Raw genomic sequence first — 12,492 nt, 5'->3', positions numbered from 1 at the left:
CTGCCACACAGACAGCAGACAACTTATTAGATGAACAATGAAGGGTTTCCATGGACAAACTGAAAATTGCCCTCTACTGCTTATAATTACTGTCACTAAATGTCAGTCAATACCGAAATTAAATTCACTATTTTTCGGGAAAAGTTGATGTATACAATAATAAGTAGCCTATAGACTTAGCACAGTACGGTCAGTACAACGTAGAAGTGTCATCTTCATAACTACATGGATCGCAAGTTGCCTTTATCTGTTCTGTGGGCAATACAATACTGTATGCACATTATGGAGCACAAAAATCAACAAAATGCAGTAAAGGATATCAGATGAGGTAAAGAAAAATAACCAAACACATAGTACATTTAGTTAATTACATATAAGAGCTTAAAATAAAATATAATATTTATCATTTTTAATGCTTAATAATTAGGTGATTGTGTTTATGTATGGCCAGATGTAGAGGGTTTGTGGCTTGCTAGCCTTACATGAAAACACTGCAAGCTAAACACATGGAATAGGGTTCTCTTAATTTCATGCTTTAGCTTAGGATGTTGATTGCTGTTATGTTTGACCCAATTCAGGATTTGCTGTTTAAAAAATGTGCTTTTAGTTGCTGCAGTCCCCTGCCTTTATATCCTGCCTTTACATATACCGTTGCAGTAACACTGTGTAAACTCCTGTAACAGCAGCTAAAACATTTTAGCGGGCAAGCTAATGCTAAAAACGTTAGCTTGCGAACACTATATAGTGCCAGTTTTAGAGCTCCATGCTTTGCAATGTTACAAATACAGCTTGTAGTTTATTGTGTTTTCAAAGAGTCTTATTTTCTAGTTTCTTTTCCCTACTGTTCATAAATGCTTCATATAGGATACGTTGCTGCCGTCAGTCTTAATACTAGATAATAATGACATAGTTGAAACTCATTAGAATTTGAGGAACTACATGAAAACTTCATAGCTAATATGATATATATGCATATATAATATTAAGTACATTAAGAGCATCATTTTTAACTTAGCAGTAAAATAACTCACCTCTTGGCTGAATTGGGCTTTTGAAGAACATGGCACTATAAAAAAACAAACCAAACTGGATAGAAATGTTTTTTGTTGCTCTGTTCCAAGACCTTAAATTAGGCCTCGATGTTTCTCTTATTTCATATCTTATCTCACCGAATCAGGGAGAAGATGGAAAGTCTGGATTACCTGGACGTGATGGCAAACCTGGAAAGGAGGTATGTTCAACCATATCTATTAGCAATTTTTATTTTCTATATGCATGCACAGTGAAATTAGAACAATCAGGAGGAAAAATGCAGTTTCTCGTATTTATGTGATAAAATTAATGAATTATTTAAAACAACAAAACAGCAAAAGCATGGATTCTAACACAGATCAGTATGCCTCTACCTTATTTTTTTTATGGATTTAAAAGAAATGGACATACCCCACGGCAAATATCTGGCTTCCCTATTATTCCCTCTACTCTTTCATCTCAGTCACCCAGTTCTGAAAAGGAGCCACTCCTAAGGCACATTCCAGTTCCTGAGAACAGTCATTATTGCTGTCTGGACCCGATCATTTATTGGTAGATAGAATGCAAATAAAACTCCTGAGATTAAAAATGTTTTGGTCAGAATGCAAAATTTCCAGCAGAATAATCTTTAGTCATGTCTATTTAATACTAAAGGTCCAGTATGGACGCCATTTTAACTTCATATCTTTTGACTTAGTATGAGTTTCCTCCCATTCATATTCGTCAAATGACAAACTGAAATCCCTCTCACATACACATGTAAAGGCTGCAGCACTTTTATCTCCCCCATTTGTCTACTAGCAGGATGTAACACTTCACCAAAAACCCTGGCTGTGGGGCTTAGACAGAATGTTCTCACAGTAATAAAAATAAAATATTTTTCCACCTACGTCTCCCACAAAAAGCGGAGGTGAGATTTAAGTCACGACTGCAGGAGATGGTGGATTCCAATAAAGATAAAGTTTTTCTCACCAGATGAGATATGGTTAAGATCCTTCCCTCCCCTTTCAGCATGTGGACAACATAATGAAACTGCCTATTTTTTGTTCTTGCAGGGCTCTATGGGACCTCCAGGCCGAGAAGGACTTAGTGGACCAAGAGGAGAGCCAGTGAGTCATTTTCAATCACTAGCAAGGCTGTCTGACACAAACAGAAGACAGACGCAGCACAGTGTCAAGCAGACGGATAGATATGGACACAAAGTGGCACTCAAGTCTTTTCTCTTGCTGTCCTTCCCCATCGATTTTCTCATTCTGTCTTTTTTCCCCCTTCTTTTGCATCCCAGGGCAAGCAAGGAGAACCAGGACCATCAGGGAAAGCTGGTCTACCTGGAACTCCAGTAAGTTATCTATTCCTATGGTGCATAATCTTAAAAATCTATTTGCAACAGGCTCTCGAATGACTAACAAACAATAGAAACACCTAAACATTTCACCACAACAACTCAATAAAAACGGAGAACGAGAGTCTTTGTTTCACAGAATGAACACATTCAGTAGAGAAAGCAGGAAGGACATAAGAAAGAAGTAGCATTTGCTGGGCCAACAGAGCAGTCACTGTAAGCGAGAGGAGGATGAGAAGTGCTTCTAGAAGAGATGAGCTGTCAAATCATTATTGTGAAGATTAGGGTAAATGTTGCCCTGACCAGGGTGGGAACATCACTCCCCCCTGGGTGAGCTAGGATTGCAAGGAGTTGACCATGTTGCAAGAAAACTGATCAGAGGATAGGGAACAGGTTGGAGTGGACCATCACCTTGAGGCACAAGGCCTATAATACCCTCAGTGGGTTTGCGTGCCACGTTAAGGTTTTGCATTTCACAAGTGCAATACCCATGCAGAGTCCCTGGCGACAAAGGTTCTGAATCATCTGATGATGCGGAATGCAAACAAGGTCATGCTGGGATTGGGAGGGCAGCAAGTATCGAGGGGGAAAAAAGCTCAGACTTGTCAAGGTTGTCCTGTGTTGATTTAGAGGTATCAGCCAAGGTGTGCATGTTAAGTTGAGTGCAAAGTATTAGTAGATAAAGTAGTAAATATATTTAAAAGGCATTAACATTACAACATTTTAATTGAGGAAAAAATGCACCAAATCCAAAGGAGGTATTTCCAAACAAAAATGAACATCAGAGATCACGAAGTTCTGTGTACAGTTAAGTCATGTCCATAAAGGAGCTTAATAACATTTCATCCTTTTAACAGTTAAACAGGGAGTTTAGCACGTTTTAGGCCTGTTCCTGATAAATAGGATTTGACTGGGGTGTCATACCCTGTCTCTCTCTCTCCCCTGAAATACCTACAAAAAAGAGAGAGAGATTCAATTTAAAAAAAACTGCAAGTGTTGCTGGTATTTAAAACTACCTTATATTAACAGCAGATTAAGCCAGCTATCTCCTGGTGCTGGCATAGAGCAAGAGCATGGCAGTCTCTGGTGAGAAGTTTCAATATTCATACCAGAGATGCATTTTATTGATGCATTGATTATAGATATGAATGTAAGATAGATCATTACAAATCACTCTGTATATGTGACTTCAGGGGAATGTACCTTTTTTACAGATCAAGTCTGTTTCCAGGTGTTGGGGAGTACAACTGCATATGTGAAAAAAAGCTTTAAACAGCTTTAGTGTCTCCAGAGGGAGCTGTGTGGACTCAAGTGATGTCATTTGAGTCAGCAAAAACAAATCTGCGGGTGAGGAGTTAGGAAGAAGTGAGTTTACCAGCTTCTAGTCTCATCTGTGCTTGAAACTAGAGGCTACCTGCTACAAGCAACACACACCTGAATCTCAGATCCAGCTGCTGGCGAGTTGCACTGTGGGCAATGTAGGCATCAGGTTTTGACAAGGGAGAAGAATGTGTGAAATACATCATACAACATCTCAGTTACATCTGTTTTTATCTGTCCATTGTACAACAATATGAATCTTATCGAGTAATCTTTGTGGAAAAAGAAGGGGTGAGTCTGTGTCTAGTGACAGTGTTGTGGACATGTGTTGAAGTCAAAAACTGTACTACCTTACAAGTGAGGCCCATCAGTAGTGATGTGCGATACCACTTAATTCCTATCCGATCCAATACCAAGTAATACCCAGGCTGGTATTGCCGATACCAGAGTATAATTAGACCATCCTGGTGACAGTAAGATACTTATGATAAAACACACACTCACTCCAAATGACTGAGTTTAGATATCAATCCTTTTATATGAGTATCGATCCTAGAGCAGGAAACGTCGGTATCAGAAATATCGATACTTTGGGATCGATCCGCACATCACTACCCATCAGTTGCAGTAGGTACTGATACTGTCTGAGGGTGCTTTCAAACCTGCCTCATTTAGTTCGGTTGAATCGCCATAGAGTTTGTTTGCCCCCTTGGTGCGGTTCATTTGGGCAGGTGTGAATGTAGCAACCAACCACCTTGAAGAGGTGGTCTCGCTACGCTTTCAAACGAACTCAGGTGCGGTTCGCTTATGGTGTTAAAGCAAACAAACCAACCACAGGATTTAATGATAACAGATATGTGACCTCAGCATTATTTCCAAAGCTAAACCACTAATAAATCCCTCTGCTGACTGCTAAATATGTTCAGCGATCTTATAATTTATCTGTATAAGCCATGCTATGTTTATGAAAATCATTTGGTAACGTATATTTGTCAGCACATGTATTTCCCTGATTAATAGGTTAAAAAATCTGTTAAAAAAGGAGAGCCAGTAGTACTCAGTTTACCATGTCAGTTCATTAAGTTCATCAAACATTTGTGACAGCGATACCACAGTAGGCTATACCATAGGCTAATAAGCCCTGAATTATTGTACTGTACATGCGCATAATAAATTAGTACTTTGTGAGCTCTTTGCGGACATACAAAAAAGCATCTTGGAGTGATGTCCCACACCCAACAGGAAGTTGGACATTTTGGATATAATGGTCATATTTGCCGATTTACACACTTCGTACTTTAACAAACTCCTAGAGAATTACTCCAATCGACTTCAAATTGTCGCTGTGCAGTCTAAACCTGTTGCCGATTAAAAGTTGTACAAACGGTGAGTTTTCGTCCACGAGCGTAGCGGCGAAAATCAACGATTAGCCACGAAACAGGAAGTTGTTATAATTTCAGTGTACATGCTCACATCTGCACCAAATTTGACATGTATGATAGTATGATAGAGCCCCATCCTGAACACATCCATATGCCATCATTCACTCAAAGTCACCGTGCCACCTGCTGGTAACAGGAAATGTCACGTTTTATGCTGTGAAGGACTACTCCTAGGATGTTGGCCATATCAACTTCAAATTGGTCCCAGAAAACTCTTAACACATTGAAGATGCCTTGTTGTAAAACGGCGTGGCGGTGGCATGGTGGCGAAGTTACAGCCTTCGCCGTGACACAGGAAGTTCTTGTAACTTAACTGTACATGCTCAGATCTGTACCAAATTTTAAACGTTTGTTTTGAGTCCTGCCCTGAACACATGCCAATATTCACCCATAGTCAGAGCGCCACTTGCTGACAATAGGAAGTGACCTTCAAAGAAGCAGCCCCCCGGCACGTTTTAGCTAAATGTACAAACTTTCTGTGGCACATGTACTGTACAAATATACAAATTAGCCTCTTGGAGCCATTGCCTAAACCCGACAGGAACTCTGCCATTTTAGATTTAATGGTAATTTTTGTCTGATTTACACACTCCATACAATAAACAATATTCATACTGTTTGAAATAAACTGTTTCATAGTAAGCTATTTCAGTTTTGTGTGAAAGAAATTCAAGGCCTGTCTCATGTGTACGCCTGTCCTAAATATAGGCAGGGTCAATTATGCGTATATGTGTGTGTTTGCTGTACGAGATGCAGCACTCTCCTGCACCAAACAGCTCTTTAACATAATTAAATTGAACATTATTTCATAGAATGGCACTTTACTGCATAAACAGCACCTTAAATTACATAACCCTGTCTGCTAAACTGTGGTGTCTTTTATAATATGATGTTGAAAATTGTGGCGTCTCTTAAATTGTGTGTATCGTATCCAATTTCAAGGTTTAGCTGTATTACCTTGTAGCCTAGTGTGATGACTTGACGGGGGACTACAGATGTAAAATAGTCTTTGGGCTAACTCTGGCATATTTACATTGATGAAAAGCTAAGATGCCCATTAATATGCACTGTCCCTTTTAAATAAATAATAAAAAAAAATAATAATAAATTCAGCAATTTTAGCAAATAAAAACCAGAGCTATTAATTTAAGTTTTACGGTATATCAGCAAACACTATGTGCAGTTCTTTATTCCACAAAGGCATGACCATGTTGATTATGTTTAAGCGTTGCACTTTACTGCCCTGGTAAAGTCATTTCAAAGTGCTGGCCTAGTCCTCACAGTGCTCCTCGAGCCCTTTTACTCTATGTACTCTCACAATTTCGCTGAGCACACAGATGAGGTTAATTAAAGTCTGCGAGGGTTCAGCGATCAGAGTTTATAAGGTGACAGTGGAGATGAAGAGGAAGGGAGAGGCAGATCATCATGGCAGATATAATATGTAGCAAGGAATAAAATCTAGTAAAGATGATGATTGAGGCAGCTATTTATATTTTTTTTTTTTGACGTGTTTGTATCATTGGCAACAAAATGTGTTTTGGAAAGAAATAGATGGAGCTGCACACCGGTCTGTGGGCTGAAGGATGGTTTCCTGGGAGGAGGAGTAAGTGTTGCTAACTGGAGGGCAGACGATACGCAGCCAGCTATCACAGAGGAGTTGATGATATCTGTCAGCAGAGGGAGCAGATCAGCAGAAATAGCCTGGAGGAGGGAGGAGGGCAGGGACCTGATGCAGAAAGGTTAGAAGAGGATTTCAGTGGAGGGTGAAGGTATTTAGAGGCAGGATCTGATATTGGCAAAAATGCTATCAGATGGCCAAATTTAACACACAGAAAAAGGAGGGCGACGTGAGTGGAAAGAAGCAGAGAAGATCGCATATCTATTCAAGAATATAAAGAAGAGAAAGTGAAACATTCTTTCTGCAAGCGTTAAGAGATTCCTTCACTCTGTGGTTGCCATAACCAGCTTGGCCCATATGTTCCCTGTAAATATGAATTTTAATCTCTCCAAGCTGGCATGTCCCACTGCAACAGTGATTTATGAGATTTTTATCCACAGCACTGCTGCATGTTGATAAGAACTGCAGCTAAATGTTAATCTTGCTGAATCCTCTACAGCGAGCGAGGCTTTTAGAAGTGCAGTGTGTCACGTGTGTGCCATGTGATGAGCGGCCATGTCTCTGCTGTTATACAGGGTCTTAGGGGAGACAAGGGAGACGCCGGCAACCCAGGATTACCAGGCTTTAGTGGGCCTAAAGGCCCCGCGGTGAGTGGTAGATTTGTGATATTTTGATAAAATTAAATAAATTAAATGCGACTGTGTAATGTAAATTTTTATCTTAATTTACAGGGTCCACCTGGTCCAGTAGGCCCAGAAGGAAAGCAGGTACGCACTTCATAAGACCAGTGATGACTAATATGATATAATATATACAGATATCTTGCTCACATCCACTGCTTTGGATGTTTTGTAGGGGATGCCGGGCAGAGTTGGCGATCGTGGCTTCAAAGGAGATAAGGTGAGTACTAGAGATGTAAGCAAATACAAATACATGATTTTGATATAAACAGATAATGTGCTCATAATAGACTGAAGATAGAAGTGTCAAACCTGCAGTTGAGGGATGCAGATAACTCAGTCCAGTCGAAATACACACACATACACACATGCAGCTACAAACAATGGAAGAATGTCCTTGACGGATTTAGAAAACATGCTTCTTATCATTTCTGATCTTGTATTCAAGTAAACACATACAATTTGACAAACACAAGCAAATGAAGAAAAGAAGTTGACTGTGCATGCACAGCATTTAGGAAACAAATGATACATAGTGAAGAAAACAAACCCGCTTCAAGACCAGAAAACACAACCCTAATACAGAAAGGGCTACTGAATACCTTTATTAGATAGTGATAATGGAGACATGACGGGACAGATAGTAACCAAAGCAGCAGGACTTTTCATGATGCAGATTTAAAAACACAGCAGGTTTTGGATCAAAATGGAGACATTTGGCCAGGCCTCTCATCACTCACTTTTTGCCAGTTGTCCGATTTTTTCAGGCAGTGCAGCATGAAACTTGACTGATATGTTATTTGTACCTCTTGATCCGACACTGAAGCCTGTTACCGTGTTGATTTGACTGTGAACAGTAAAACGAGTTGAAGGTCATGCAAAATGGGCAAACAAAAGGCCTTTTCAGATTTTTGTCAATAGCTTTCTCAGTTGGACACTCATCTGGCCCCCTTCCATTACACACACAACCACTGGTTCTTAAAGAAAACCATGCAATGTGGCCCCATACAATTCAGACTTGTATTTTCCCACTGCTGACACCCTTGTTCTATTTCCACCATTCATGTCCACCTTTAATTTTGCCTCATTTCAGAGAGATTTTATTTTTGACGACGCTGGTTCAAATAGGCTACCATTTTTATATGATTAATTTAGGTACATGATATAAAGCAGAAAAAAAAATAACACAGAAAATGAAAACTAATAATAAATAATAAATGAGATTCGAATAGATAAGATACAGGAAGACATTTTTGTGAAATAAACAGATACTGATACAGGAGTGAATAGATGGGGAACATACATACTTTTCCCTCACTGTCCAATAATCCAGCAGTTATTTTGAAGGCTTATTTACAATTGCTGTCATCTAATGCAGGGAGACCCAGGTGTGAAGGGAGATAAGGGACACGCAGGTGATCCAGGTATGCCTGGAAACCCTGGACCCCCAGGCAGAAAGGGCCACACAGGAATGATGGGCATGTCAGGACCACCAGGAGAACTAGGACCTCCTGGGCCACAAGGACCTTCAGGAAACCCCGGTCTCCCAGGCCAAAAGGTGAGCCACATTCCTGAAAGCTTTAAACTAAATTTGATTTTGAAACGGTGTTGATGCGACAGTCATACGCACTGGTATTAATAATTGAATTAATCATTAACATCTTTGTTGGCTCAGGGAGAGTCAGTATCACTGGAGCAGATGAGACGGCTCATCCAGGAGGAGCTGGCTAAACAATTAGATGGTGAGGGGGGCCATTTCTTTTTTGGGTCTTTCCTGTAGCTCTCAGTGGGATGTCTAGTTCATTTGGGCTAATGTCGTAAAACTTTAGTAGGACAGCACGAGATTTAAGTAATTTTTCTTTTCTGTTCAGCCAAAATGGCTTACCTCATGGCTCAGATCCAGCCAGCCCATGTGAAGAGTACAACGGGCCGTCCGGGACCTCCAGGCCCTCCAGGTAAAGACGGCAGTTCCGGACGACCTGGCCCCCCTGGAGAACCCGGTATGCCTGGACAGAATGGAGGAGAAGGACCCAGGGGACCCATGGGCCCTAAAGGTAGGACGAAGAAACATACTGGAGCACTCTGATTGGTTGTGTGTGGGTCCTTTTTAAAGTTTCTCTTACTTTATTGTTTCTGCAGTGTTTCCAGTTCTCAAATTGGGCACAGATTTTGCCTATTGACTCAGAGTCATTTAATCATTGATTTATCCAACTTGCTGTCTTCAAGAGAATTTCCTCATTGCATTCTGTATTAGCTGTGAACAATATAATTTAGTGCATTCAGGGCTAACTGCTACATCAGATTGTAGAGAAAAGAAAGAACAATTCAAATATTTGAGCCAAAACTTTTATTACAAATCCGAATGCGATCCGATGTTTAAGATACATCCCTCAGATACCTTCTGTTGTTTCTGTAAAGTATATTGGGACCATGTTGTTGGTGATTTTACACTTTAAATAAACTTGAGGGGGTGGAACAGTGGTGCAGTGGTTAGCACTGTCGCCTCATGGCAAGAAGGACGCGGGTTCAAACCCTGGTTGCCCGGCCTTTCTGTGTGGAGATTGCATGTTCTGTGTGGGTTCTCTCCAGGTGCTCCTGCTTCCTCCCACCGTCCAAAGGCATGACCCTAAATTGTCCTTATGTGTTAGCGTGAGTGGTTGTTTGTCTATGTGTGGCCCTGTGATGGACTGGCGACCTGTCCAGGATGTACCCCGCCTTTCGCCCGATGTCAGCTGTTGGAAATAAACTTGACTTGACATTTAAAGTAATAGTTTGAAAAACTCTTATTTGCTTTCGAGCTGAGAATTAGATGAGAAGAATGATACCACTCTTATTTCTGTGTGATGAATACGGAGCTACAATGAGGCAACAGTTAGCTTAGCTTAGCAGAGAGTGGAATCAGCGAGGGTTAGGGTTGGAGACAAAATCCACCTTCCAGCCCCTCTAAAGCTCACCAATAAACACGTTCTATATTGTTTGTTTAGTCCATGCACAAAACAAAGTGGAACAATGTCACGTTATGGATTTACGTGAGGTGCCAGACTATTTCTTGGCTGGGCACAGTTGTGAACAGTTTCCTGAAATCTTGTCGTGATTGTGAGGTTGACATGCAACCGATGGAGACAACAGGAAGCGACTGCGCCTGGCTAAGACATAGTCCGAAATGAAATGAAACCCTCCCTAAAACTGTGTTGTTTTTGTACATATGAAATAGACAAACCCCATTTGTACTGCGTCAAATCCATTAAAAATGTTTGATTGACAACACTCCTCCACAACCACATAAGATATTATAGAAGTTCAAAGGTTGTGTAGCACTATATTAGACTGGTAGACTTCCTTCAGTGGAATCAGTGGAGTTTGACTGATATTCCAGACAGTGCAACCATTTATTTCACAAACCAAAAATGTTTTCCACTGTCCGCAAAACCTTTCTACAATATACAGTACATGCTCACTAACTGTCCAACTGTAAGCCCTCTTACACCTTTTTTCCCTTTAAACTGATATTCATTGCACATTTAATCTCACGCCCTAAAAGACTGGAGATTTAAAGAGAGTAACTGTGTGTGTACCTGCTGACTTAGGCCCTGTTCAGACAGTTGGTTGTTGCAATACATGTCTTTTTCCAGTTGTTTTCAATAGACAGTAAGCGTTTTGCACGCTGCTCATGCGCCTTGGGTGTATTCTTTATTTAAGACGACTGGAGTGCCTCACGTTTTTGCAGTGCTCTTGTTACAGAAGCCAGCGAGGCCCAACACCTTAAGAGATGCCCAGCGTGTCCACCTCCCGTACCCGAGGTTGCCGGTTCGAGTCAGAACCGTGTAGTATGTTCTCGTGAGCAGCTGGTTAGACTCTGATCGCCTCAAGCTGAAAAAACAGAGCAGAAAAGTGCCCAATGTCATTTGAGTTTTTTCCCATTGTCCAATTGAATCAGGTTTGTGACTTTACTTCACAGCAAATAATGGTTAGGATAAGGACAGGTGATTCTGCGGTTGCCTAGAAACATAGAAACGTGCAGCAAGCTTTTCGTATTAAATTGTGGCTTTCAACGAAAAATTCAGTGCAGTGCGTCTCTCTCACTCCCTACCATTCTGTACATCACCCAATATGTTCTGTTATACTATGAATATACTGTATACATATATACAGTATATCATGAACAAATTTCAACATACACTACTGCTCACTGTTCATTGTTAATTGTTCATTAATAAATATAACAGTTGATAATGTGTGGAAATCTTAGTGACTAATTTGTTTTCCTGTTCCTTCCAGGTGAGAAAGGAGCAAAAGGAGAAAAGGGAGAAACTGGTGTCGGTGACAGAGGAGAACAAGGGCCGCCTGGCCCGATAGGTAACAACCTCTTATTACTCTGTTCTGATTAGATTGGTTTCACCCATTCTGGATCCCCTAATTGTTTATCTTCCTCCTATAGGTCCAGCCGGTATGCCTGGTTATGGTAAAGACGGAAGCCCAGGACAAGCTGGAGCCCAGGGAGAGCCAGGAAACCCCGGCCCCCACGGTCAGCCTGGACCTCCAGGTCCTCCTGGCCAATGTGACCCCACCCAGTGTGCCTACTACGCCAGCCTGGCACACAGACCCCACACCAAAAATGTCAAGGGGACTTAAGAAAGAAGAGACACAAAGAGCTTGAAGTCCAGCTGTATTTATGAACTTGGTCGTGTCAGTCTGAATCAAGAACTTTTCTTTTTCAAGATAACCTCAGTATGGAGGGCTGAAGCAATATGTGCTGCCGGTCAGATTCTTTGTTTTGTGTGTTTTCGGTATGAAGCTTGGGATGGATGGGGATTGAGCACGAGGGGATTTTTCAGATTTATTATGGGGTAAAGAGGGCAGCTAAACAGTTTTTTCCTCACTTGCATGCTTCCTGTAAAATATATAGGGAGATAACATGGATGGTGCACCCCATCAGGAGAGAAGATTTGGGAGTTTCATATTGTATCATCAGTAATCATCTCAAAAGTTCAGCTAGGCATTTTCTTGCAGGACTATGTCTCCACCACAGATCCCCCCCCCCCCCCCCCCCCCCCCCCC

At 41.1% G+C, this 12,492-nt stretch overlaps 1 protein-coding gene across 5 annotated transcripts in view; it reads left to right on the top strand.

Annotated features, from left to right (window-relative positions):
• The window catches only part of col22a1 (collagen, type XXII, alpha 1), a 41,307-nt gene extending 29,126 nt beyond the window's left edge, over window positions 1-12,181 (top strand). For all 5 annotated transcript variants that reach the window (XM_046058712.1, XM_046058711.1, XM_046058709.1 and 2 more), the window contains 11 exons: window positions 1,178-1,231; window positions 2,088-2,141; window positions 2,318-2,371; window positions 7,330-7,401; window positions 7,486-7,521; window positions 7,610-7,654; window positions 8,813-8,992; window positions 9,110-9,176; window positions 9,306-9,488; window positions 11,713-11,790; window positions 11,873-12,181. In XM_046058712.1, coding sequence (XP_045914668.1) covers window positions 1,178-1,231; window positions 2,088-2,141; window positions 2,318-2,371; window positions 7,330-7,401; window positions 7,486-7,521; window positions 7,610-7,654; window positions 8,813-8,992; window positions 9,110-9,176; window positions 9,306-9,488; window positions 11,713-11,790; window positions 11,873-12,066 — 1,017 coding nt within the window. In that variant the 3' untranslated portion in view covers window positions 12,067-12,181. The remainder of the gene's footprint in view (window positions 1-1,177; window positions 1,232-2,087; window positions 2,142-2,317; window positions 2,372-7,329; window positions 7,402-7,485; window positions 7,522-7,609; window positions 7,655-8,812; window positions 8,993-9,109; window positions 9,177-9,305; window positions 9,489-11,712; window positions 11,791-11,872) is intronic.
• Window positions 12,182-12,492: the final 311 nt, after the last annotated feature.

Source organism: Micropterus dolomieu, linkage group LG09 (genome assembly GCF_021292245.1).
Source record: "Micropterus dolomieu isolate WLL.071019.BEF.003 ecotype Adirondacks linkage group LG09, ASM2129224v1, whole genome shotgun sequence".
In the NCBI taxonomy this organism is placed as follows: Eukaryota; Metazoa; Chordata; class Actinopteri; order Centrarchiformes; family Centrarchidae; genus Micropterus; species Micropterus dolomieu.
This window is presented reverse-complemented; position numbering and strand designations above follow the sequence as displayed.